The sequence below is a fragment of the Ovis aries genome, chromosome X (genome assembly GCF_016772045.2).
Source record: "Ovis aries strain OAR_USU_Benz2616 breed Rambouillet chromosome X, ARS-UI_Ramb_v3.0, whole genome shotgun sequence".
Taxonomy (NCBI): Eukaryota; Metazoa; Chordata; class Mammalia; order Artiodactyla; family Bovidae; genus Ovis; species Ovis aries.
Window position 1 is genome coordinate 22,613,912 of NC_056080.1, and position 24,961 is coordinate 22,638,872.

The 24,961-nt window shown below is 46.2% G+C and overlaps 3 protein-coding genes across 3 annotated transcripts in view; 1 reads left to right on the forward strand and 2 right to left on the reverse strand.

Annotated features, from left to right (window-relative positions):
* Positions 1-9,594: 9,594 nt before the first annotated feature.
* SUPT20HL1 (SUPT20H like 1) lies at positions 9,595-15,412 on the reverse strand. Its single transcript, XM_042241896.2, has one exon. The coding sequence runs from the start codon at positions 15,406-15,408 to the stop codon at positions 11,860-11,862; it is 3,549 nt and encodes a 1,182-aa protein (XP_042097830.1). The 5' UTR covers positions 15,409-15,412; the 3' UTR covers positions 9,595-11,859.
* A 3,152-nt stretch (positions 15,413-18,564) lies between these two features.
* Positions 18,565-24,961, forward strand: part of LOC105609982 (transcription factor SPT20 homolog) — a 37,276-nt gene continuing 30,879 nt past the window's right edge. Inside the window, exon 1 of the mRNA XM_042241929.2 lies at positions 18,565-18,595. The gene's annotated coding sequence lies outside the window, so the exon portion shown is untranslated. The remainder of the gene's footprint in view (positions 18,596-24,961) is intronic.
* On the reverse strand, positions 22,377-24,059 carry LOC121818249 (ferritin light chain-like). The gene is made up of 2 exons (XM_042241971.1): positions 23,987-24,059; positions 22,377-22,894 (listed from the first exon to the last, which is right to left on the reverse strand). The coding sequence occupies exons 1-2, from the start codon at positions 24,057-24,059 to the stop codon at positions 22,377-22,379; spliced, it is 591 nt and encodes a 196-aa protein (XP_042097905.1).

The following is a 24,961-nucleotide window of genomic DNA, read 5'->3' on the forward strand; positions in this document are numbered from 1 at the left end:
GTAAAATCTTTTCATGTTTCTCTTAGTGTTTTTATGTGATTTTTTTTCCAGCTAATAAAAAGGAAAATGAAATTACCGATGCAGAACCAGGCCTCATAGCCTGGAATTCAGCAAACTTAAATTGTTGTCCTACCCAAGTTTGTATGCCTGACTCACCACGAGGCCAAACAAACTGAAATGCTGAAGTTTGGAGCACAGAAAGATTTACTGCAGGGCCAAGCAAGGAGGACTGGTGGCTTGTGCCCAAAAGGCCCGATTTCCCTGGTGGTTTTCAGGGAAGAGTTTTCATAGCCAAAAGTTAGGGGAAGGTATGCAGTGTATGTGACCTTCCGGTGATTGGTTGGTGGTGAGGTAATAGGGTGGCACTCCAGGAATCTCAGTCATCAGCCTTTTGGTTCCAACCAGTCTGGGATCCACATGCTTGTGCTCAACCTGCAGTTACCATCCTCCACATGGGTGGGGACTTTAGTTCCTGTGGAAGAACTCAGAAACATACAACTATGCCCACCCCTTGAAGAGGAACCAGGACGCTGCTTTCACTGCCGCACTGTTGGTTCTTAACTGTTCCTCCTGTTTCTGAATTCCTTCCTTTCCCTCATTAGTAACTGTTTGAAGCTGCCCTTTGGAACTCAGGGAAGGCCTAGAGGCTGAAGCCTTTTTCTCTGCAAACACAAAATGAGGGATGTGGAAAGGGTTTTGTCCTTGGGGAGGGCCCCGCAGGGTCCTGCTCGGGTTTCAAAATGACAGTATCTCACATGATTATCTGAATATAAATATGTGAGGTTATATTGAGATCAAGAGCTTGGTTTTCCTAATAGTGTCCTTACTAGAAAACAGTAGGTCAAGTTTCTATGAAGATAAAGTATCTATAGGATGAGGCCTAAAATAAACGTTCTTTTATTTATTCTGGGACTTCCTTGGTGGTCCAGTGGTGAAGACTCTGTGCTTCCAGTTAAGGGGGCATGGGTTCGAGCCCAGGTCAGGGAACTAAGATCCCACATGCTGCGAGGTGCGGCTATAAATAAATAAACATTTTAAAAAATAAAATAAGCATTCTGTATTAAAACAAACTAACAACAACAATAAAACCGTGGCCAGTCATTCTGACATGTAGCCAAGACTGAGAACTAATGAACTAGTGCTGCCCAACAGAACTTCCTACGATGATGGAAGTGTTATACCTGCACCATCCAATAGAGTAGCCACTAGCCATGTGTAGCCCACATGTGGCCACATGTGAGCACTGAAATGTGGCTAGTGTGACTGAACTTTTAAATTGTGTTCAAATAAGTTTAAATGTAGATGTGAATGTACTGCCACAGGTGACTCCCAGCTCCTGTGTTGAACAGCACAGGTCTCATGCACTAGTGCTCAGACTTGGGCCGAGCATCAGAGTCCCCTGAGCAACTTGGTAAAGATACAAAGGTCCAGGCTGCATCCCACTTCAACACACTTGGGTGTCTAATCTTTATTTGCTGGGAGATGTGTCCATAGTGGCACTTTGCAGACTTTTGTGGGGATCTTGGCAAAATGCAGATTCTGATTCAGTAGGTCTGGCATGTGGCCCTGCATCTGCGTTTCTAACAGGCTCCCCTGTGACGCCAATGCTGCTGGTCCAGGACCTCACTTTGGGTAGTGTGGCTCTTCAGCATGGCTGAACCTCCAATACTTTGGCCACCTGATGCAAAGAGCCGACTCACTGGAGAAGACCCTGATGCTGGGAAAGATTGAAGGCAGGAAGAGAAGGGACGACAGAGGACGAGATGGTTGGATAGCATCACCGACTCAGTGGACATGAGTTTGAGCAAGCTCCGGGTGATGGTAAAGGACGGAAGCCTGCTGTGCTGCAGTCCATGGGGTCCCTCCCAGTGGACACAACTGGGCAACTGAACAACAACAACAACAGACCTTACTTGTATCTGTTTCTTTTTAAGGTACATTCCTGAGTGGATGCTGTTAGCCCATTTCCAAATGTTCTACTCAGTGGAAGTTTTTTTAAAAATTCATTTAAAACTTTGAGATATAATTGACATATACCATGTAAGCTTAAAGTGTACCACACGTTGCTTTGATCACTTGTGTATTGCAATATAATTACCATAGAGTTTGTTCACATCTCTATCACCTTACATAATTAAAATTTTTTTTTTGTGATGAGAACATTTAAGATCTAGTCTCTTAGCAACTTTGAAGTATATAATACAATATTGTTGTCTGTAATCATTGTGCTGTGCATTAGATCTCCAAGATTTATTTATCTACTAGTTGCAAGTTTATACCCTTTAATAATAGTTCCCAAGTCCCCTCACCAGGGGAAGAAGTGTTTGGGACATCAGCTATTCTTTCACTTCCCTCCCCTGTTTGAACCAGGCCAGCTACATTTTGTCCTCCTGCCCCAGTTCCCTGCACGTTGAAAATGCCAGCATCTCCCTGAAGGCTAGGAAGAGGTAACAATCCCAGGTAAGTGGCATCCTGATCATATCTGTATTTTGTGCAGAGCTTTATTTTTCTTTCATAATTTACTACCAGTTCCAGAAAGAAAAGGCTCTGGGGTGTGTGTGTGTGTGTGTGTGTGTGTGTGTGTGTGTGTGTGTGTAGGGGCACTCAATGTGCACAATGAAAGTGTTTTGAAAATTTACCAGTTGCCACAAATTCCCATCACTGCAAAATGAAAGCTCTGCACATCTTATGGCACAGCAATGGGATCTGACTTGTATTTGCCAGTATTAAACAGTTGTAGTTCCTATAGATATTAGAAAAAATTTCCTAAACCTATTGCTAAAACTTGACAATATAGACTCCTGATTAGTCAATAGAAGAGAAAGGGGGATTTTTAGTGGGTCAGAAGCAGTACATTGTCTTAATGTGGACTCACTTTTTAAGTCTCAGGAAGTTAAATTGATCTTTAATGGGAGATAATGGGCACCCTCTTTCTATTTCCACTACTGGTGTGTTCCACAATGTCACCCATACATCAGGCAGCTGCTCCTTTCTTAACAACACTCCAAGCCTACAAAACTCCCATTTAGATAAAAGAACCTAATTCTGCACTGTGCATCTCAATTACAATCTGCTACAAATTGCAGATGCGGGAGAATGAAGGGCTGTGAGAAGACCCGCGGCTCCCTCAGCCTGCCTGCAGGGAAGGGCGTGTTGTCCCCCAGCCTCTGTCTTTTCTGACCCTGAAGTTGTCTGACTGCTGTGGCTGGGGCTGCCTTTACCTGTATGTAGGTTGAGGTTTCCAGAAATTACCATCCACCCACCTTCCTGCTCTTCCTCTACTTTCTTGATCACTCCTCAGCCTCCCATTCCAGTTTATTCTTTTTATTTTTACTTATTTTCGGCCATACTGCACAGCATGTGGGATCTTAATTCCCTGACCAGGGATCAAACCCAGTGAAGTGCAGAGTCCTAACCGCTGGACCACCAGGCAAGTCCCCAGCTGTTATTCTTTTCCCAAGCTGTAAATGTTGGCCTCTTTCAAAGCTCAGTCCTAGGCTTGCTTTCTTCTGTATTTAGCTGCTGAGTTGCTTGGAACATAAAAGTTTTTGACACTTGTGCCTTCTGTTATTCCATGATATACCTCTTCAGTCTCTCGAAGCTTCTTTTATCTTAACCCCCCCCTTTCCTGACCATAATATTGCCATTTCTGTTTTTTATGGCATTGGCCTTGCTGTCTCTTCTTTTTCTTCCTCTTCTTTTTTATAACTTACTGTATAGCTGGGTTTGGTCTCAGTTTTTAAAACTCATTTTGACATTTTTGATCTTTCGATAGAATCAAGTCCGTTTGCATTTACTGAATGACTGGTATACTTGGTTTTATTCCTTCTGTGTTGTATTTATGCTATACCATTTGACTTTGATGGTCCTTTTTCCTTTTTTTTCCTGGTTTTATTAAGTTGCTATCCATTCTATTTTTTTGCTGTTGTTAATGGCATTCCATTGTACTTTTCCATTCTTTTAATGGCAACTTGTTATTCTCTGGTATTCTTAATCAATTACTTCTTTTGTTACCATTATTTGAACATAAGGCACCTCAACTATTTTTCTCACCAAGGCAGAATATTTTTCCCTGAATTCCTTACCCCAATAAGATGATATTGTTAGACTATTTTCTCTTCCTGCTCTAGTTGAGGAATTTCAAATGCTGTTTCTCCACTCTACCTCCATGCTCACCACATCCAACGTGTGGGGTTTCCTGAAAGTTTAGTTCTAGATTATTATAAAATTGTCTTTGCAGCAACCTCTTTTGTTTTAAGAATCCTTATCTAGTATTTATATTACATATTCTAAGACTTTTATGATTGATTTATATTAAACTACATACTGCTTATTTTTAGAAATCTAATCATTATCTATTTAATTAGTTAATGAATTTGGGGGGATTTGTGTTATTTGACTTTTAATTTTATATTAGAGAATAGTTGATTGACCATGTTGTTAGTTTCAGGCGTACAGCAAAGATATATATATGTGTGTGTGTGTATGTGTGTGTGTGTAGCTTCTTTTCCAGATTCTTTTCCATTATAGTTTATTACAGGATACCGAATATAGTTCCCTGTGCTATACAGTCGGTCCTTGTTGGTTATCTATTTCACACATCCTCCCCTACCCCTTTTCTCCTTTAATAACCCTAAGATTGTTTTCTATGTCTATGACCCTATTTCTGTTTTGTATGTAAATTAATTTGTATCATTTTTTAAGATTCCACATTGAAGTGATATCATATGGCTTTTATCTTTCTTTGATTCACTTCACTCAGTATGACAATCTCCAGGTCCATTCATGTTGTTGCAAATGGCATTATTTCATTCTCTTTTTATGATTGAATGGTTAGAATGATTTTTCTCGATGAGAGCATGTTGTTGTTCAACTTTTTTAATTCTTAAAAACCAGGATGGATGAATGAAATACTGGCTGGGTATGGGATTTGTGGGTTGTAGCCCTTTACTCTCAGTAACCTCGTAGATGTTACTTCAACATCTAGTTTCTAGGACTTCCAACATTGTCTAAAAAAAGCCCAATACTTATCTTATTATTTATACAAAACTGGTTCTTTCTGACTAGAAAATTATAATTTATTTTTCATTATTGAGATTTATAATTTTACCAGGTTCTGACTAAGTATGTATATCAGCTTTTGCCACAGTAATGCTGTGTAACAAACTACCACAAAAATCTCATTGGTATTAATCAATGAGCCTTTTGTCACTCACACATGCACAAATCTAGCCTGGGCTTGCCTCTGAGACCCAGGTCGGGTCCAGGCCTGCTTGATGTTTTTGTCAACCTCCTCGGATCAGGAGCCTCCCAAAGCATGCACTTCTCAGGGCAGAAAGCAGAAGCATGGGGTGGTGAGCCCACTGTGCAGGTGTATGTCAAGTTTTTTCTTGTACCATATCCATAAGAGTCCATCTGCCAAAGTGAGTCACGTGATAAAACTCAAGCTGAAGAGTTGGGAAAGTAGAATTTGCTCCATGTTAAAGGGGAGGGAATCAATACTTGCTGAACAGTAATTAATCTACTATAATGGGTAGATTGTCTACTGTGCTTCTAAGGGAACCTGGGAACTCAGTGCATTTTTTTTTCAGTTTGTAAACGTGGGTCTTTGTTTTGTTTAAGGAAAATTGCATTTTTTACTTGCTTAATCATGCTTCACCTCCATCAGTTCCTTTCCCTCCTTCTGATCTCCTAGTTTTGCTTGCTGTATCTCCTAGATCTATCCTCCAAGTCTCTTAACTTTTTTTTCCTCTAAGTTTCTTCTTTTTAAAAATTTTGAGACATTATCCCTTTGAGTATTTCTTCCCTTTCACCCAGGTTACTAACTCTGGTCTGGCCGCCACAGTAGCTGTCCTCTCCCTTAATTCAGCTAATCTATTTTGAAGTTTAAAGCCATAGCATCCATTTCCAGAATGTTGATGATTTTTTTTTTAAGTTGCTATCTGTCCGCCTCTAGCAATTTTGTTTTGCTGGATGCCTGTCCTGTTTTATGTTCCTCCTTCTGGCTGCTGGGAAGTATTAGTTGTCTGCTATTTTTCTTTATCTGTTGTTCTGAGACTGTTTGGGTATCACGTGTCATGCATCAGGGCTTGGAATGAGTGGAGCTGTCAGCTTTACTGGGGGACAGGAAAACTTGAAAGGGCAAAGTAGTAAGAGAAGAGAAGGCACAGGTCCCCCTCCTTCCATGGCTCATTCGAGAAGTGAGCCAGTGCCACTGGCTCTCCTGGGTGCATAGTATCCCCGTGGTCTGGTAAGGGGACCGCACCCTGTTCCTTTCCTTTTATAGAATGAGCATAGAAAACAACCTTATCAACCCACCTCGGGGTTGTCCCCACAGGACTTTGGAGGGCGAGGAAACGAAGACACACATGAAACTCACACTGCCTGTTGTGCTATGAGTAATAAAGTCCTTTGTCTCTGACCCAACCGTCTTGTCTTCTGCCAGCATTCATGAAATTAAGGCCAACTTGTTAGGTTGCAGGGGAGAATCTCAGACCCCTCAGAGTACTCGACAGAGATCTTTAGAAGTGACATGCCCTCCAGTTGGGAAGCTGAATTCCGTGGGAGTGCTCTCCATTCTGCTCCAGCCCCAGCCAATTTGTGGTCCAGGCAACCCAGAATAAGGTTACTTTGGGATAATGCTTATTCAACATAGTGGGTAACTGGCAACTAGAGGGTGTTCAGTAATTCCTGACCTCTATTTGGAGGAAGCCCTAGTCTATGGAAGAGTTGTCATCCAGTGATTTCTTTATAAGTATTTTTCCAAGGAAATAACTTTATAGATGGCAGTTATACTTAGCCCCAGGTGTTCTTAGATTAGTGCTCTAAACTTACTAAGCAGGTTCAGTTTAGTGGTTAAGACTGTCGGTTCTGGAGCTGGACTACCTGATTCAAATGCTGACCTGTCCTTAGATGTGTGACCTTCGACAAATTACATTGCAAATTATATTCACCTCAGTTTCCTCACTTGAAATGGATGAAGTTAACAACACTAACTACCAATAGGGTCTTTTTTGAGGATTAAATGAATAATGCATGCATTTCCAAGCTGCTGTGATAACCATTCAGTTATCTAGTCACTATGTACAGTGTGAGCAAATGGTCCCTGTTAGCCCTGTTGACGGGCCTTCCCTGGTAGCTCAGCTGGTAAAGAATCCACCAGCAATGCAGGAGACCCCGGTTCGAATCCTGGGTCAGGAAGATCCTCTGGAAAAGGGATAGGTTACCCACACCAGAATTCTTGGATTTCCCTGGTGGCCAAGATGGTAAAGAATCCACCTGCAATGTGGGAGACCTGGGTTTGATCTCTGGGTTGGGAAGATCCCCTGGAGGAGGGCATGGCAACCCACTCCTGTACTCTGGCCTAGAGAATTCCATGGACAGAGGAACCTGGTGGACTACAGTCCCTGGGGTTACAAAGAGTCAGACACGACTGAGCGACTAAGCACAGCACAGTCCTGTTCATATAGCACACACCACTGGAGATGGTGCTCATTACCTACTTCTTTTGCCAGGGGAGGAGCTTCCATTAGAGCAAGTATTCTTAACCTGGGGCCCATGGACATTTCTAGGAGATCCATGAATTTAATGAGAAAAGAAAATGCTTAGTGCTTTATGTTTATTTTCTCTGATCTCTAAGTGAAATGTATTATTTCCCACAACTGAAGACAGATAACAGACCACGGTAGTATTAACAATGTCTGTGTCTTTGAAGCAAATTAGAAATCACAGGTGTTTTCATTTACTGCAGATACCTCAAAATATCATTCATGCTCAGCACTTGTTTGAAATTATGATAATTATTAGTTCTACTGCTAAATCTTATTATTTAATACATTAACAAAGAAGCATATTTATTATGTATTATTTATATACATACACATATATATTATTATATACATATTATTTATATATATACTTTCAGGGTTGTATTTTAGTACGATGGGCTTCCTTTGTAATGCCATATACTTTATGCACATAAAAATGTTATTCTGAGAAACGATTTATAACCTTTACCAAATGCCAGAGGCCTCTTATCCAGGGATTAAGCTCTTCATCAAAGTAAACTTGGACTTGCACTGCCCACTCATTTCCCTCTGTGAGAGAGCCAGACCCACGGGGCCCTGCCTGTGAGTGAGCGAAAGAATCTCTCTAATATAGGGCACAATATTAGAAAACCTGCTTGGTCTAGATCTCAATTATGTCTCTGAATATATGAGCATAGCATATAAAGAGAATATACCCATGTTTAGCTGAGTATTGAATCTCCTTCAAATGGTCAGAAATACCAACATATAGCTAAGTGACAGATGGTAATCTGTTATTCCATCCACATGTTTTGAGGTCTTTCCAATCATATGATGAGCCCACTGGGGACAAGTCTATGTCTTGCCCTCAGTGAGGCAGTGGAGAGGGTAGTGTGTTAAAGGATGTGGTCTCTGACCCCAGGAGGCTTGGGTCCAAATCTGAGCTCTGATACTTCATAGCTGGCTGATCAAGAGAAAATTATTTAAGCACTCAACGCCTTGTTTCCTCATCTACCTACCTTCCTTGCAAAGACTGACTGAACTCAAACATGTAAAAACAAAATAGCACCTAGCAGAGAGTGAGAACAGAGGGGAAAATTTTGTATTTTAGAGCGTAGATGTTTCTCAAAATGCAATTAAAGCAGCTAAGTTTTACATTTCCCCTGCAGATCAAATACTGAAGTACTGGAGTTGAAGGATTATTTTATTTGATTTTATGGGAAAAGACATTTAACTATCTAAAACACTACTAAGACTGTCAATGTCCTCTTCTTTGCCAGTAAGCCAGCTTTCTCTAAGGAACAGGGGGTCGTGGTGCTATTTCAGGAGGCAAAACACAACAAAAGCCGACAGGCTGATATTGGTTTATCTGCTGAGAGGTGGCAAAAGTAAGAACAGGGCATTGCAGATAGTCTGTCTAGCAAGAAACCTAATATGCTTCTGTTACTTTAAAGAAATAGTAATAAACAAAAGATTTCTCAAAACAGCAATCTAGAATTGAATGACAGATTTTTAAATTTATCACTTATAAATAAGTACAAATTCTCTGTGCAGATACACGTACCCAGACTTCATGAGCTGGGCAATATTTTCTCTCTGGAGTCCTAGTTCCATCATTTCTTTGGTTTGTGTCCTAACATCCAACTTGTGGCAGGGGGTGAGTCACTAACACCTTGAATCTTCTGCTATTTCCCATTTTCTCTGTCATGTACTCATCTTTAGATATGTAACATTCATTATTCTATTGAGACTTTATCTTACAGGGAATCTAGCTTAAATTGCTGATGGATAAAATTACATGACTTTTGGATGAGACCTACATTCTAAAGAGTTATTTTTCTTTGGTATCTGCATTCTCCCCATCCCACCTGGGGCCTCACACAGTACAAGGTACATGGGAAGTCCTTTCTACACAGCTGTTTGAATGAAGACATCCTCTGGGATTTTATTTCCAGGAGTATGGTCTTCATCAGTGTGGCAGTTGCTTTGAATTACCAACCTTGGTGAGGACCATTAGAAGGAAATAAACAAAGACCACCAAACAGTAATCTGAAACAAAGCTGCATTTATTTGCTTGTCTGGGAAGGGAGCAGGACTTCAGCTGGTGTCGCCATGTAGCACTTGAAAAGGTCAGTGAGGACAAAGCAGAGAAGGTACACAAATTCTGAGTTCTGGTGTCTGGTTGGCTCACAAGGCTGAGCGTAAACTCTTCCTTGCAATTGGCCATTGCACTGCTTCGCTCCTTAAAAGTGCAGGCACCATTCCCGAAGATATCCAGGGTGGGCTGCATGAAGCTCTAATGCACTCAGGGTCACTCCCTGGCCTCTCTGCGCTGTTGGCCTCCAGCTGACCAAATCTTTCCTTAACAGGATCTCTAGCACATTAGTACAGCTGGGTTGATCGAGTAAGACCCGCCTGTTATCTGTCTCTTTGCTCATCTCTTTTGGAACTGCCAGACCAAACTTCCCTTTACTTGGTTAGGGCATATATGTATACTTAGAAAAATTAATGTTATAAGCAAGTTCGCCTTCAAAGTTATAAGAACAAAATATAAGAGGCATTCAGATACTTATACACAAATGTTCAGAGCCACACTATTCACAATGGCAAAAGTGGGAACAACCCAAATGTACGTCAACACACAGTGGATAAACAAAAGCTGGTGTTCACAAACAAGGAAAGGGAATTCAACTCTAAAAAGGAAGGAAGTCCTGAGATCTGTGCCAACTTGGATGAACCTCGAAAACATCATGTCAAGTGAAAGGGGCCAGACAGTAAAGGTCACAGAGTCTCTGATTCTGTTTTTAGGAAAAATGGAGAATGGGGAAGTCCATAGAGACAGAATGTAAATCGGTGGTTTCCTGGGCTGGGGGAGAGGAAGCTGGGAAGAGAGTGCTGGATGGGTGCAGAGCTTTCCCTTGGGGGATGAAAGCGTTTTGGCAACAGAGGCTGTGGGTGCTCAACACTGGATGGAGGAAATGGCACTGAATCGCACACTTTAAAACAGGCGATTCTTACGTAAACTTACCGCAATAAAAAAGGGGGGAAGAAAGGGAGGAAGTAAACAGAAAAGTTCAGGGATCTTTCGAGCCCCATTGAAATAAGAAAGAAGGAAAAAAACAGAGAAGAGGAAGCAGGCGTGGCTGACCAAAGGGTGCTCACAGCCAGAGACAGAGAAAGGGACGGGGCAGGGGGTGTCACCCCGAATGGAACAAGGTTGAAAACACCTGAAAAGCAAACAAATCGACTCATTTCCAAACGGTTAGCTATTTACCTTCCGCAAACAACCCAGGGATCTCAAAAATGTAAATGATTTTATAGAGACACAACCACATCCCAGAAGTGCCTTTTCAAAGCTGCAGCCTGGAGGACACGACCTGGGCTGGGGACAACCATGCAAGCAAGTGCCCCACCTCCTGCTGCACACCTGCAGGGGCCCCAGGGTCTCTAAAGTGATAGGATCAATTTTTGGTACGTTTAGCTATTTCTCCTCCAAAATGTGTCAAAATTGCATTTCATACACTGTGCAAAAACTTAAACAAATATGGAAGTGCATTCTCTTCTGAAGGATGTTTCTCATATTTCATAGGCCACTTCACTGTAGATTACGGACAGTGAAACCCTTTGTAAAAAGCCATGACCTTCCTGTGGCATGCTAACAGGGATGGACCTTGAAGTCAGGATACTCAGTGAAATTAGCCCCTCACCAAAGATGACAACTGCAGGACCCCACTTCTAGGAAGACTCTACCACAGCCAGACTCAGAGACCCAGAAAGTAGAGGGCAGGGGCAGGGGCTGGGGGAGAGGGAACCCGAGGAGTTGGCACTCCACGGGGAGAGAGTCTCACTTGTGCAAGCAGAAAAGAATCCTAGAGATGTGTTGTATGACAAGGTGAGCCCACCGAACACCAGTGAGCTGGACATGTAAAATAGTGAAGGCGCTACAGTTTGTGTGTTAGTAACTCATCTAAAAATTTAAAAGTCATCTTGTTAATACTAATTTTTACTTTCTTGGTATTACAGTTTTATTGCCTGAGAGAAATAACAAGGCTTTAGGAGTTTAACCTGACCCTAGTTTGGGTCTGGATACACTTGAGAATATCACAAAAAAATAACTGTCCACAACCACCACCAAAGCCATGGCTTATGTGAAATAATCCCAGTTTATTGAAGACCTTCGGGGCTTGTATGTAAAAACTGTGCCTCTGCGGAAGGTCTGCACATCCAAGAACGTAAAATAGTGACACGTTAAAAAAAAACCAAATGAGGTTGGCATTCGGGATTCATTTGGTGGCTGCTCTTGGATTTTTTAAGAGAGAAAACCAGGCAGGTCTCAGGGCTTTGGGGTGGCTGGGGGGCCTCCCTCCGGGGTCCCTGTGGTCTGGCTGCCTGGACTGGGGTCCTGAGGGGGCAGCACAGTGGGGGCTGTGGGGGCTGCAGCCACTGGGCACTGCACCACCGTCCAGTAAATCGGCCGGCGCGGGGCCGCCAAGGTCTGGATCCTGTGATGCAAGATCCTCCGTGCAGGGTTGCTCTGGTCAGAGCCTGGTGGAGACAACCCAGGAATCCGGGGCTGCAGGGAGTCCTGCTGCCGTCGGAGGTGAATGACCATTGTTGGCTGGTTGTGGACAGTGACATTGGGCCGGGCAGCGCCCTGTGCCCCTAGAGGCTGTAAACCCAGACACTGTGGCCTTGAGACCTGTGCCTGTGGGGTCTGTGGCCCTGGAGCCTGTGGCCCTGAGGTTGGTACCTGTGGGGTCTGTGGCCCTGAGGCCTGTGCCCGTGGGGGCTGTGCCCCTGGGATCTGTGCCACTGAGGCCTGTGCCCGTGGGGGTTGTGCCCTTGGAGGCTGTGGCACTGAGGCCTGTGCCCGTGGGGTCTGTGGCCCTGAGGCCTGTACCCGTGGGGTCTGTGCCCTTGGAGGCTGTGGCCCTGAGGCCTGTGCCCGTGGGGGTTGTGCCCTTGGAGGCTGTGGCACTGAGGCCTGTGCCCGTGGGGTCTGTGGCCCTGAGGCCTGTACCCGTGGGGGCTGTGCCCTTGGAGGCTGTGGCCCTGAGGCCTGTGCCCGTGGGGGTTGTGCCCTTGGAGGCTGTGGCACTGAGGCCTGTGCCCGTGGGGTCTGTGGCCCTGAGGCCTGTGCCCGTGGGGGTTGTGCCCCTGGGATCTGTGGCCCTGAGGCCTGTGCCCGTAGGGGTTGTGCCCTTGGAGGCTGTGGCCCTGAGGCCTGTGCCCGTAGGGGTTGTGCCCTTGGAGGCTGTGGCACTGAGGCCTGTACCCGTGGGGTCTGTGCCCCTGGGATCTGTGGCACTGAGGCCTGTGCCCGTGGGGGTTGTGCCCTTGGAGGCTGTGGCACTGAGGCCTGTGCCCGTGGGGTCTGTGGCCCTGAGGCCTGTACCCGTGGGGTCTGTGCCCTTGGAGGCTGTGGCCCTGAGGCCTGTGCCCGTGGGGGTTGTGCCCCTGGGATCTGTGGCACTGAGGCCTGTGCCCGTGGGGGTTGTGCCCTTGGAGGCTGTGGCACTGAGGCCTGTGCCCGTGGGGGTTGTGCCCCTGGGATCTGTGGCCCTGAGGCCTGTGCCCGTAGGGGTTGTGCCCTTGGAGGCTGTGGCCTTGAGGCCTGTGCCCGTGGGCGTTGTGCCCTTGGAGGCTGTGGCCCTGAGGCCTTTGCCCGTGGGCGTTGTGCCCTTGGAGGCTGTGGCCCTGAGGCCTGTGCCTGTGGGGTCTGTGCCCCTGGGATCTGTGGCCCTGAGGCCTGCGCCCGTGGGGGTTGTGCCCCTGGAGGCTGTGGCCCTGAGGTCTGTACCTGTGGGGTCTGTGGCCCTGAGGCCTGTGCCCCTGGAGCCTGTGGCCCTGAGGCCTGTGCCCCTGGAACCTGTGCGCCTGGACCCTGTGTACCTGAAGGCTGTTCCGCTGGCTGCCAATGACTCACAAGGCAGGGCTGTAGCGAGAGCTGCTGGGGAAGTACCTGGAAGAGGCGTGGCTGCAGGACCCCATGCTGGTTGCTCCAGACCACCAACCCCTGGGGGAGCTGCACCACAGTATAGGGTCTCAGACCAGAAGCGTTCTTCAAAAGCACCTGCACCGCTCTGGGAGTAGAAGGAAGAGAAGCAGGTCCAGGAAGCTCCAGTGGTGCTGCGGGCTGCAGGTTCAATCGCTGAGGTGTAGGCTGCTGGCCCGGCTGGATCCCCACAGGAGTGGGGGCCCTAGGGGCACACCCTCTCCCTGAAGCCTGGCTACTGCAAAAGGGGCCCGCTACTCTGATGACCTTCACGCCAGGGGAGATGGTCGTGACCCGGACCTCTGGGGTTCTTTGTAACGCACCTGGGGTGGACAGGGTGGCCGCAGGAAGCGAGCTACCTCTGTTCAGCTGCACAGACGATCTCTGGGAAAGACTGGGTGGCTGAGGAGCAGGGTCAGCAGATGGATGGGCCTGAGAGCTGCCCGCCTGCTGTGAAGTAAAGCTGTCACCGCAGGAGCTCTTCTCTGGGCTCCTGGGACGTCTCTTGAGTGGGGATGGAGGTCTGGCTCCCCAGTCTGGAACTGAGGACTGAATGGATGCAGCCCTAGGCTGTGCTGACTGTGTCCCTGGAGAAGGCTGCCTGAGATGGGCTGAGCCACTGGAGCTGGGTGACGTCTGCACTGGACACTGGGCGCTCTTCTGGACCAGCTGCTCGGATCGACTGACCACTCTCCCAGCATCAGTCTGTGGCCTGGGCAGGAAACTCTTGAACTGGTCATCTGTGGAGGCCTGGGGCAGACACGGCTCTCTCTCCCTTGTGGCTTCTTTCTCAGACCCATTTCCAGTGGCAAGTGAATTATCAGTTGGCTGCCTGATGGTCAACCTCGTTGCCTGGGATTGGTAGGCAGCCTCACATCCAACTGCAGAATCACCTAGTACCTCCTGGGTTGGTTGTGACTCCTCGTATCTGACACACTTCTTCCCTTTAGCATACTTCTGCACATCCACTTGAGCAGGGACGGCCAAGTTACCGGGTCTCTGTATTGACATATCTACACAACTGCCTGCTTTAGAAATTTTGAGGTCATACAGTTCATTTGCTTTACTTTCTCTTATTTTTTTGCAAGAAGTCAGGATTCTTGGCTCAGGAGGAGGTGGACAATGGGACAGCTCCTGTTGCTGATTCAGAGTGGGCGCCGAAAACCTCCTGAGGCTCCTTTTCATGGCAAGAGTGTTCAGCTTTTGTTTGTTATAGAGCAGTCTGTTTTCAGTGCAGGCTACTGATACAGAAGGGTCTAGACACAGTGGTTCCGCTGTAGCTAAGATCAGTTGGCTCTCAAGCAAAAGTTTGTCCTCCTGGGTCCAGTTCTGGTGATCGCTGGCTATGGCCTCTACATCGCAGACTAACGTCTGCATGGTGGGACGTAAGAGAACATGCCTGCTTTGGTAACGCGGAGGTTCCCCAGCACTGGACTGCCTGTAGTCCCGTATCTCTGCTATGACACACCCCTGATGAAAAACGTTAACCGCAGACTTTTCCAGGAAATTCAACAAAACAGGAGGTAATTCTTCTGCATCCAAATATTCGAGAAATTCTCGTTCTTCATAAGGCAGCCGAATGCTCTCTGAAAATGATCCATTTTCCCCCTCGAGCATCAGGGAATAGCCCTGCTTTCCTGGGTACAGGTTGATCACCAAACAGGGCAACGACTCTCTCCTAAGAAGCTTCTCTAACAGGTTCACGTTGCTTCTTAATTCCTCCGTAACCTCAGGCTCTTCTTCACATTCTTCAACATAAATGTCATACAGTTTTTCCTGGAGAGATGTCTCTCCGCTCGACGAGTATTTCCTTTTCGGCGGTCTCTGCTGGGCAGTTGCAATGACATACTCCGCAAGATCCAAACCTTGCTCTACAGCTTGTTGCATTATCGTACAAGATGGGGACCCTGTAAGAAGAGAACATGGAAGTGGGCGATGAACCGGGCAAAAACTCTTATCCGAAGTATCGATGTGCAGTCTTGCAAATGCAGCCACTCGACTGTGGAGTGAGCAGCGTACCTCCAAATGAACACCAAGAAACCTGCCCCCCGCCCCCCAAGAAGCAGAGTGCAAAATACCTGCCATTTGGGGAAATCCAGCGCTGGTCTAGCCTCGCGCTCCTGCAGATGGGCCGGAAGTAGATGGAAGCGGTTCTCCAAGCTCCCAACCCCCCCAGCACAGCGCCCCCTAGGTGCGCATGCGCAGGTCGCAGTTTCCTGTCTCATCATTCAACTACCTCCTGGACGTCTGGCTTGCAGTTCGCACTTTCGAGACTGAAACTGCGCTTGTGCCAGCTGCTGGGCGGCGACAGGCCCTCGTCATAAAACCTTGAAAGCAAGCATCCCAACGTACAAGCGGTCATCATTTTTTTGTACGGCTTTAATACACACCAATTTTCATGGTAATCAGTTGCTGGGAAGGTCATGAAAGGTGGCCGTTTCTTTCCTTGGCGATCACATCACCAAAAATTACCCACTGTTTTGGGCGTCATTTGTTCCCAAAGGCAGGACTGGTCCTGAGGTCCATCTTCAGTTTAACACACCCAGTTTATACCTCTTGACTCCAGAGACACTTGCTGTATTTGGCGCAAGCATCAGAATTCTTCAATGACTCTTCCCATGATCTCCTGCCTGATGCTTTTCATAGAGAGATGCACGGTAACATGACATTCTTTGACGTAAGTGCTTCCCTTTTATTTCCCTAGCTATTTCAGAAAGGGCTTTTAGTGTGTGGTAGGTAAGTTATATTGTCTGGCAATTGCAGTTCAGGATTAAGCTGTTTTAAAAGGTGGTTTGTGTCTGATAGGGTTGAGAACTATTCTTCCTGGTGCTGGCAGCACAGTTTAAATGATTACTCTAACTGTAGACCGTACCTACAGTCCTAGGGACGGTTTAGAAGGATATGACTGAGTCCTAGATACTTTATGGGCCATTGTTTTCTATTAATATTGTTGCCTTGAAATCTGCCAGCCTTTTGAACAAACTTTTCTTTAAACCTCTTGATGCTTAGATTTAGACATAATGATAATAGGATATTCATTCTGAAGAGTCACAACTGAGAAGAATCCAAAATCAATTGGTGAAACTCCTGAATTACAGACTACTATAAAATAAATGTTTTTCTGACCAATAGCAATTATGATAATTACATATTACAGTAGATACAATCTATTGAAATAGGACTAATAACTCCTTGACTAAGAGTTCCTGAAGCATATCCCTTGTTCAGGACTGGACAGGAATCATTGTCTCCTGGCATGTCAGTTGTCTTGGGGCAAGGGTATAAGTCCTCCCTTGGTATCACCAGGTGACTGGTTTCAGGACCCCGCGCCCACCCTGCTGCTTTTAGGGACGAGCCAACTGCCCAGAGCCAGGTCCTCTGACTGTTGTGTGTTCTGTGCCAGGGGGTCTCAGTCTTGGTGCTAGTGACATTTGTTAGGGGGGACTTTCCTGGGCACTGCAAGATGCTTGCTAGCATCCCTGGCCTTACCCACTAGATGCCAAGAGCTTTCATCCCTGTCGTGAGAACCAAACACAGCTTGAGGTATTGCCTGATACCACTGGGGGCATATCTTTCCCTTGGTTCGGAACCCTGAGGTGCCCTGCTCTGTAAACCATGAGCTTGATCGCAGTCAGCCCCTCAGCTGATGTCCCCGGGTGCCCCTCTCTCAGGAGAGAGGTGTATCTGACCCTCTCCTCTGGGATGGACTACAGGCTCAGTTGTTGTGGTGACTGGGTCTTTGGGCGCGGTCCCCAGGAGCCATCCCTGACAAGAGGATTCGAGTGCAAGGAGTTTATTTGGAGTTCATCCTGAGAAACTCTGGGCAGGGAAAGGGCAGCTGAGTCAGGACTGGGGAAGAAGGTGGTGAAAGGCACAGTCAGGAGCAGAAGGCTGCTGGGGACAACCGGTGCCTGCCGGGGGCCTTTGGGAGACAGTGCCGAGCAAGCGTCGGGTGGTCCTACCTAGAGGCACAGAAGCTGGGATACATATCATCCACTCCTCTCTCTCACTGGCCGAGGACAGTCCTGGGGGCCGTGTTCCCGACCCCTCTGGGTTGCCACATATGAGTGCTGCCATGCTACTGTGGCTGGAATGCCCTCGGTGAGCGTCAGGAGTGTTTGCGGTGATGCTCAGTGCTCCTGTCCAGGATGGCAGTACCGCGCGGGCATGGGCAGGGCCCTGGCAGCATGGGCTACGCCATCATTCTCGATGATGCAGAGAGTGTGCCATGTAGTGTATCTGGGCATGTGGACACATGAGACTCTTTTGCCTCCAAGCGAAATGGGTGATTTCACACGAGGTTTTGTCAGCTGCTACAGCCCACCAGGCCGACAGTGGAGAGTGCGATCCTCGCCTTACTCCTCATGGGGTAAGGCAGTCTGGCCACACGTGCACCGGCTGAGGCTCTGGGCCTAGCCGTGCGTGTGTCCCGGTGAGCTCTGGTTGGCCTGCCAGGGCTTCTCGTGGCTCAGCTACCCCCTGCTCCTGAGCCCCCTAATTGCCTGGTCTTTCGACTGGAAGAGGGTTTTTGAAATTTTTTGCAGTGCGTACCATCTTTGGAGTCTTCAAAACATATCCACTAGCATGAATGTAAAGACTCCAACTGCTGCTAGCCCCTACCGCAGCTTGACACAGATGCACATGCTGGGAAAACCCATGGCCAGATTAAGACGTGCTGGAGGAGGAAGAGAACTAATTGCAGGAAGTTACCTAATTTACAGTAGTCAGCTCGTCCCTTCTCCACCCACTGAGGTCTAGGTCTAGGTTTTTACCACCTCTTCCCTGCTGCAGGGAATTAGATGGCCAGGCAGAGCCTGGAACTGCAGACATCACAGATTGCAGAAGGTGACGAGACATTGTTCGTCGGTCTCATCCAGCTTTAATCCTCCATCACTCATGTTGAGACTCCATGTGTTACCCTGTGATCAGGCCCCAGATTCAATAAAGCAAATCCCAGGGAATGTTGTAGCTCTGTGAGATTATGTGAGCGGAGATCACTCCCACAGCCTCTTACATCATTCTGTCCTGCCACATCTACTAGTTGTTTCATGGATCTAAGAACATCTCAGAGCCCGTAAGTGTTGCACTGCATATTTCTTTTTTCTTGAACTGTCTCTCCCCTTCCACCTTTCTCCACTTGTGTATCTTTTTATCAGTTTACTGAAATTGGATGTTTTTCTGGTTTTATTGCTCTGTTATACACTCCTTGAGATAAATAACCATAGCTTGAGTCATGGTTTCTCAGCCTCTGCTTGTTGTCACTGTTGCAGGGGACTGTCCTGGGCAATGTCGGGTGTTTAGTAGTATACTTGGCTTCCCTGATTGCTCAGCGATAAAGAATTTGATTGCCAAGCAGGAGACTTGGGTTCAATCCCTGGGTCAGGAAGATCCCCTGGAGGAGGGCATGGCAATTCACTTCAGTATTCTTCCCTGGGAAATCCCATGGACAGAGGAGCCTGGTGGGCTACAGTCCATGGGGTCACAAAGAGTCAGATGTGAGTTAGCGACTACACAACAAACAAACCAGCATCATGACCCCATGGTATCACAAAACAGCTGGGTTTGGAGAAATGAAGTGGCAATCTACAAACCACACAACACTTCGAATCTTAATTTCTAGGACAGCTCAAATGATTCGATGTGACTTTTAACATTTTTGTTTTTTGCTGCAATTAATTTTATGGTTGGCCCCAAATTATCTTGCCAATTCTCTAAAATTTCCATTGGACCTAATTAATATATAGAGTCTCTGGCTAATAGGAGAGATGCAAACAAAAATATCATTAAATCTTTAGAAAATAGATTTTCAGAAACATACTAGCAGAGATTTTCCTTTTAAATTCATCTGCCTGATAACAGTCACTAACAATTTCCCAATTTTTCAGCTTTATTCCACAATTGAGAATTTTTGCTTATTTCAATGATTTTTCTTTGATCTTCACTCAGTATTTGCTCTTTCAGTGTATGTTCTCTGTGCTTCATTTTGCTTTCATAATGTCAGACCATCCCTGAACTCACTCCTTTTCTCACTTTTCTCTATTTACAGTCAGTACTTCAGTGACTTCATCTAGGGGCATGGCTTTAAAACATAGATGGTTTCTCAGTTTATATCTCCAGCCTGGACCTCTCCCCTGAACTACAGACTCATATCATCAATTTCCTATTAAAAATCTCTACCTGGTTGCCTAATAGGAATTCTAAATTTAATATGCCCAAACCCAACTTCTGATCTGGTACCCAAACTTGTTCGTTTGGCAGTGAAACATTAGAGTTCCTGGCTCAAAAAACAGCTCTCCTCTGGTATCTCCTTGATACCTGAAATTTTGATTCAAAGTTTTTTTTTATTTTAATATGTGCTGCTTTAATTTGTAAATTTTTGTTTATTTATTGTGGGCTATGTTGGGTCTTTGTTGTTGCGTGCAGACGTTTTCTAGGTTTGGCCAGCCGGGACTACTCTCTCGTGGCAGTGGCTTCTCATTGCAGTGGCTGCTTATTGCAGAACACAGTCTCTAGGTGCACAAGAGTTAGTAGTGTCAGCCCGTGGGCTCTAGAGCTGGGACTCAGTAGTTGTGGTACATGGGCTTAGTTGCTCCAGGCCTGTGGAATCCTCCCGGACCAGGGATCAAATCTGTGTCTCCTACCTTGATAGGCGGACTCCCAGCCACTGTACCACCAGGGAAGTCCCAAAGTTTTTTACTAGGAAAACCATGGACAGGTTTCAGAAGGTCTTTGAACTTTCTAAAACAGTAGATGAACTTCAGATCATTCCTGAGAACCTGTGTGGTGGGGTTTTTTTTTTTCTTTTTTCTTTTTTTTTTTTTGAGGGAGGAGAGAAAGCATAGGCTGTTTGAGGGAGGTGAGAAAAAGACCAGAGACTTGTGTGGCCAGGAAGGCATATTTCACCTACCTTATAACTTTCTCAGGAGTGAAGGAAAAGTCACCACCCAGGAAAAGACCACTCTGTAGTGTTACATAGGCAGGTGGTAGAAGCTGAGTCAGCCTCCAGGACTCAGTGTGTGGATGGCGAGGAACAGTCCCCCTCGAAAACTGCACAATTAAACCTCCAGGGGAGTTAAAACACTCAATCCAGCTCTTCAAGAAAGGCCTTTTCCTTCCTAAACCTTGAAGATCAGATGCCACTTCCCAGCTGTTTCCTTTCATCGTTTTCTCTGCTTTTGTGATCCCTCAAGGAACCAAGGATGAGTAAAGAATGTGGTGATCAATTGGCAGGCCAACCCATTGAAAAAGGGTCATTCAACAAGAGAACAGGTCCCCTTGCTACCCCATCTTCTGTCTGCCCAGCCTACCAATCACCAGGTGAATTTTCTTTGGAAAGCCACCAGCCTCACACTGAGTGCTAATGAAAACTGTCCTGAATTCACTTTAGAAAGAACCACTTTCTTGGAGTGCTCTCTTTAGTGAGTTTCCCCAATCCCGGCACACATGTCTCCCCATCACAAAAATGTCCACTGGTCCTTCTTATTGTGGACAGTGATGTCAGCACTGGCAGTGTGTTTGTTTTGAATTTCCTTCACTAAGCTGAGAGTTTTCATCCGGGGTTATAGCAGATTATTTAATGTAGAGAAAGACTCCTTAGCATCATCACAGTAGACACTCCATAAATAGGAGCTGTGTGCCACATAAGGTGGGTGATATGCTTCCCAGTTTGTTGTTGTCGTCGAGTTGCTCAGTTGTGTCTGACTTTGCAACCCCGTGGATTGTAGCCTGCTAGGTTCCTCTGTCCATGGAATTCTCCAGGAAAGAATACTGGAGTGGGTTGCCATTTCTTTCTCCAGAGGATCTTCCCAACCCAGGGATTGAACACACGTCTCCTGCAGGCAGATTCTTTACCACTGAGCCACCGGGGAAGCCCATGCTTCCCAGTTTACAGACGAGACAGGAGTCTGGAGACTCATCAGAATCATCTTGCTCGATGACAGCAGTCTTTAGAGCAGAGGTTTATACCCGTAGCTGTTCCTTAAAGTCACGGGGGGATTTTAAAACTAGCAACATCTGGAATCACGCCCAGAGATTCTGTTGCATTGCTCTGGGTGGTACCTGGGCATCCTTCACTTCCACAAGCTTCTCAGAGGATTCTAATGTGTATGTAGCCAGGATTGAGAACCAGTACTTTCAAACTTCATTCAAGTCTTCTAGCTCTTATGTGTCTCTTCCAGACAGCATCTGGTCCAGTGACAGTTTTACAAATGAGAACACTGAGGTCCAGGGAAGATGAGTGGTTTTCTTAATGCATCAGAACTGGAAGTAACCATTTTAAAAATCACAATTTATAACCCTTCTCTGTCTCTCCATCAGCTAAATGCAAACTTGGCTGAGCATAAGAATCACCTGATTTCTTATCAAAAATACGAAATCCCAGGTTCCCTCCCTGGATATTATTTTTAAGGAGCTTTGTGGTAGGGTCCAGCTGTCTGTAATTTAATATGATCTAGCCAATTTATTGGTTCTGTATAATTTTTAAAGATTCCATATATAAGTGATATATATTTGTCTTTCTCTGACTTACTTCCCTTAGTATGATGATCTGTAAGTCCATCCATGTTGCTACAAGTGGCATTATTTCATTATTTTTTATGGCTGAGTAAAGTTTCATTGTGTGTATGCACCACATTTTCTTTATCCATTCATCTGTCAATGGGCATCTGTGTCCATTCTGGTGATGGACAGGGAAGCCTGGTGTGCTGCAGTCCATGGAGTTGCAAAGAATCGGACACAACTGAGTGATTCAACTGATAGCCATTCTGAACCAATGTGATTCTTGGTTTTTTTTTTCCCCCTGCAAAAAGTTTTCTTGTTTTCATTGGTGCAAGGCTTGGGAGGGGGCTCTGGGGTAGTTAAAAAGCTGCCTCGTGGCTGTAGAGAGGGGCTTCAGGCAGCAGCTCTGACATCAGAGGGGCTCCTCCAAGCCCGCTGGGCTCAGGCGGCTCCTGGTGGTGCTTGCGGGTGAGCCCTTGGAAGAGAGACCCGCCCAGCCCCGCCTGGGGACCAGCCAGCCTGCCGAGGTCGGTCAGGTGGTCGCCCATCTTCCTGATGAGTTTCACCTGCTCACCCAGGACACCGCTCTCTCGAAAGTGACGGAGGTGGGGGCGGCGTGCGCAGAACCCCGGGCCTGCAGGTCCACGACGGCGCAGTTCGGGTGCTTGTCCCCAAGCTTGGTGGCCTCCACAACATACTAGGCTTGACCCCACTGATCCTGAGATGCGGCTGCGGTCCTGGGAGAGGGCACGGCCACCTTGCTGGTCTTGCATTATTTTCAAGAGATGCTGGGCACCCTTGCGCTTCTCCTGGGCCAGTTTTGGGACAAGGTGGCCACCATGTTCCAGAGCCACGTGGTCGTGGTGGAAACAGAAGCCTAGAGAGAGGTGGGTGCATGAAGCCCACAGATGCAGGGTGACCCGTCACCTCTGGAGTCATTCTGACGAATCTAGGAGGTCAAGGTCAAAAATGGTGTTGGTGGTCCCAGTGGCTGAAGGGAGCTGAGGGGCTGATTCTGAAGGTTGTGACTGGAAAAGAGGTTGGAGGGTGGTCGGAGCCTGGAGCGAGGAGTGTCCCTGGGTCTGTTCCATCCAAACAAACACCACTGTAGCAAGAGACACATCCACGGGACCGCCCATTGCACTGCCTGTTGATGCTTTCTAAGCTAAAGAAAATTTTAGTTCATTCACAGTGGTACAAAAAAGAACTTAAAATTCTTTTTCCTCTGTGGGAAGATATTAAGAAAAGGTAATAACCCTGCTTTATCCAACTCTAGGCTTTAATTACAGTTCTCTAATTCTTATTTTGTTTGGTTGTTGTTTTAAAATGAAGTGAGTTCTTTACTCAAAACAACATGGATATACTTTTCAGTTGGTATTAAGTTGTGGGTTGAACTCAAATGGTTATGGCTTTTGGGGACAGAAAATTAGCTGGCTGCTGCTGCTAAGTCCCTTCAGTCGTGTCCAACTCTGTGTGACCCCATAGACAGCAGCTCACCAGGCTTCCCCGTCCCTGGGATTCTCCAGGCAAGAACACTGGAGTGGGTTGCCATTTCCTTCTCCAATGTGTGAAAGTGAAGCTGCTCAGTCGTGTCTGACTCTTAGCGACCCCATGGACTGCAGCCTACCAGGCTTCTCCGTCCATGGGATTTTCCAGGCAAGAGTACTGGAGTGGGAACTGGCTACTACTATGATCAATTATAATGACACACGCCATTCTGCCCTCTGCTCCAAGTCTGGTGGTTTCCAGGCAGGAAGGGTGAAGCAGCTATAGTCTTAGGTGGTCAAGCTGAAGAGTGCAGCTCAGCAACCACTTGTCAAGGGGCCCCTGACTAAGCATGTGACTCCACAGGAATGCCCTTAAATTCCATTCTTCCAAAGGCAGCTTTACTAAGAGATGCAGTGGGAAGAGCCCTGGAATCCAACTCTGAAGACCGAGGTTCTGAGATACTGTTCTCCCACCTACTTGCTATGACTATCATCAGATCGTTTGATTTCTATGAGTCTCACTTCCACATCTGTGGTGAAGAGAATGATATCCATTCCACCTACCTAGTGAGGGATAGTTGAGTATTACATTAGCTAATAGATTAGTTAGCATTTGGCTCATAATAAATAATCACAAACCTCTGTGGTATATGACAATAAATATTTATTTTTCATAGATCTGTAGGGTTTAGCTAATCTAGGCTGGGCTTCCTGGGCAGCTTTGCTGATGCTTGCTGAATTCACACGCCTGGGACATTGACTGATCCCAGCAGGGCTGGAAAAGGGTGATTAACCCAGACATATCCTTCTCATGGAAATGGCAGGGGTGCAAGATTGCATGAGAACAGGCCCGGGTGCAGAAGCACTTTTACAAGCCTCTCCTGTGTCATATATTTACCATTGATCAAAGCAAGCCACATGGCTCAACTGAAACTTAAGGACTGAGCTTGTACATTTGGCCTTTTGATGGAAAGAGGTGTAAAGCCACACAGTGAATGGCATGGTACTGGAAAAGATGAAGAAATTGGGTTATTTAGCTGTGTTATCTAACACAGCTGATGCTTATGAAGTGCAATGTAAAATATATTAACGTAATGAAACTTCGGTGATCTGGAATGATAAGTAAATTAACCATATGTGAACGGGTATAACTCGTTTTATATTCCAAATATTTTCCGTTTGGGTGGGTTTGTAGGTAGCTTTGTGTATCGTGCCTTCACCAATTATTGTGCCGCCTGATTAAACAGTATGGGACACAAATTTAAATGACTTGGTTTTCGGAAGGAACTTTTTCTTTTTTCCTGGATTAAGATCTTGAAGAAAGCCAGTTGTGTATATCAGAGGTTCATTTCACAGTTTAAAGCTGTTTCTCCGGCTGACTCCAGGGAAGGAGCATGATTGATTCAAGATGAGTGTGGAATATCATGATGTGTCAGGAAGTAAAGAAATGATCTGAA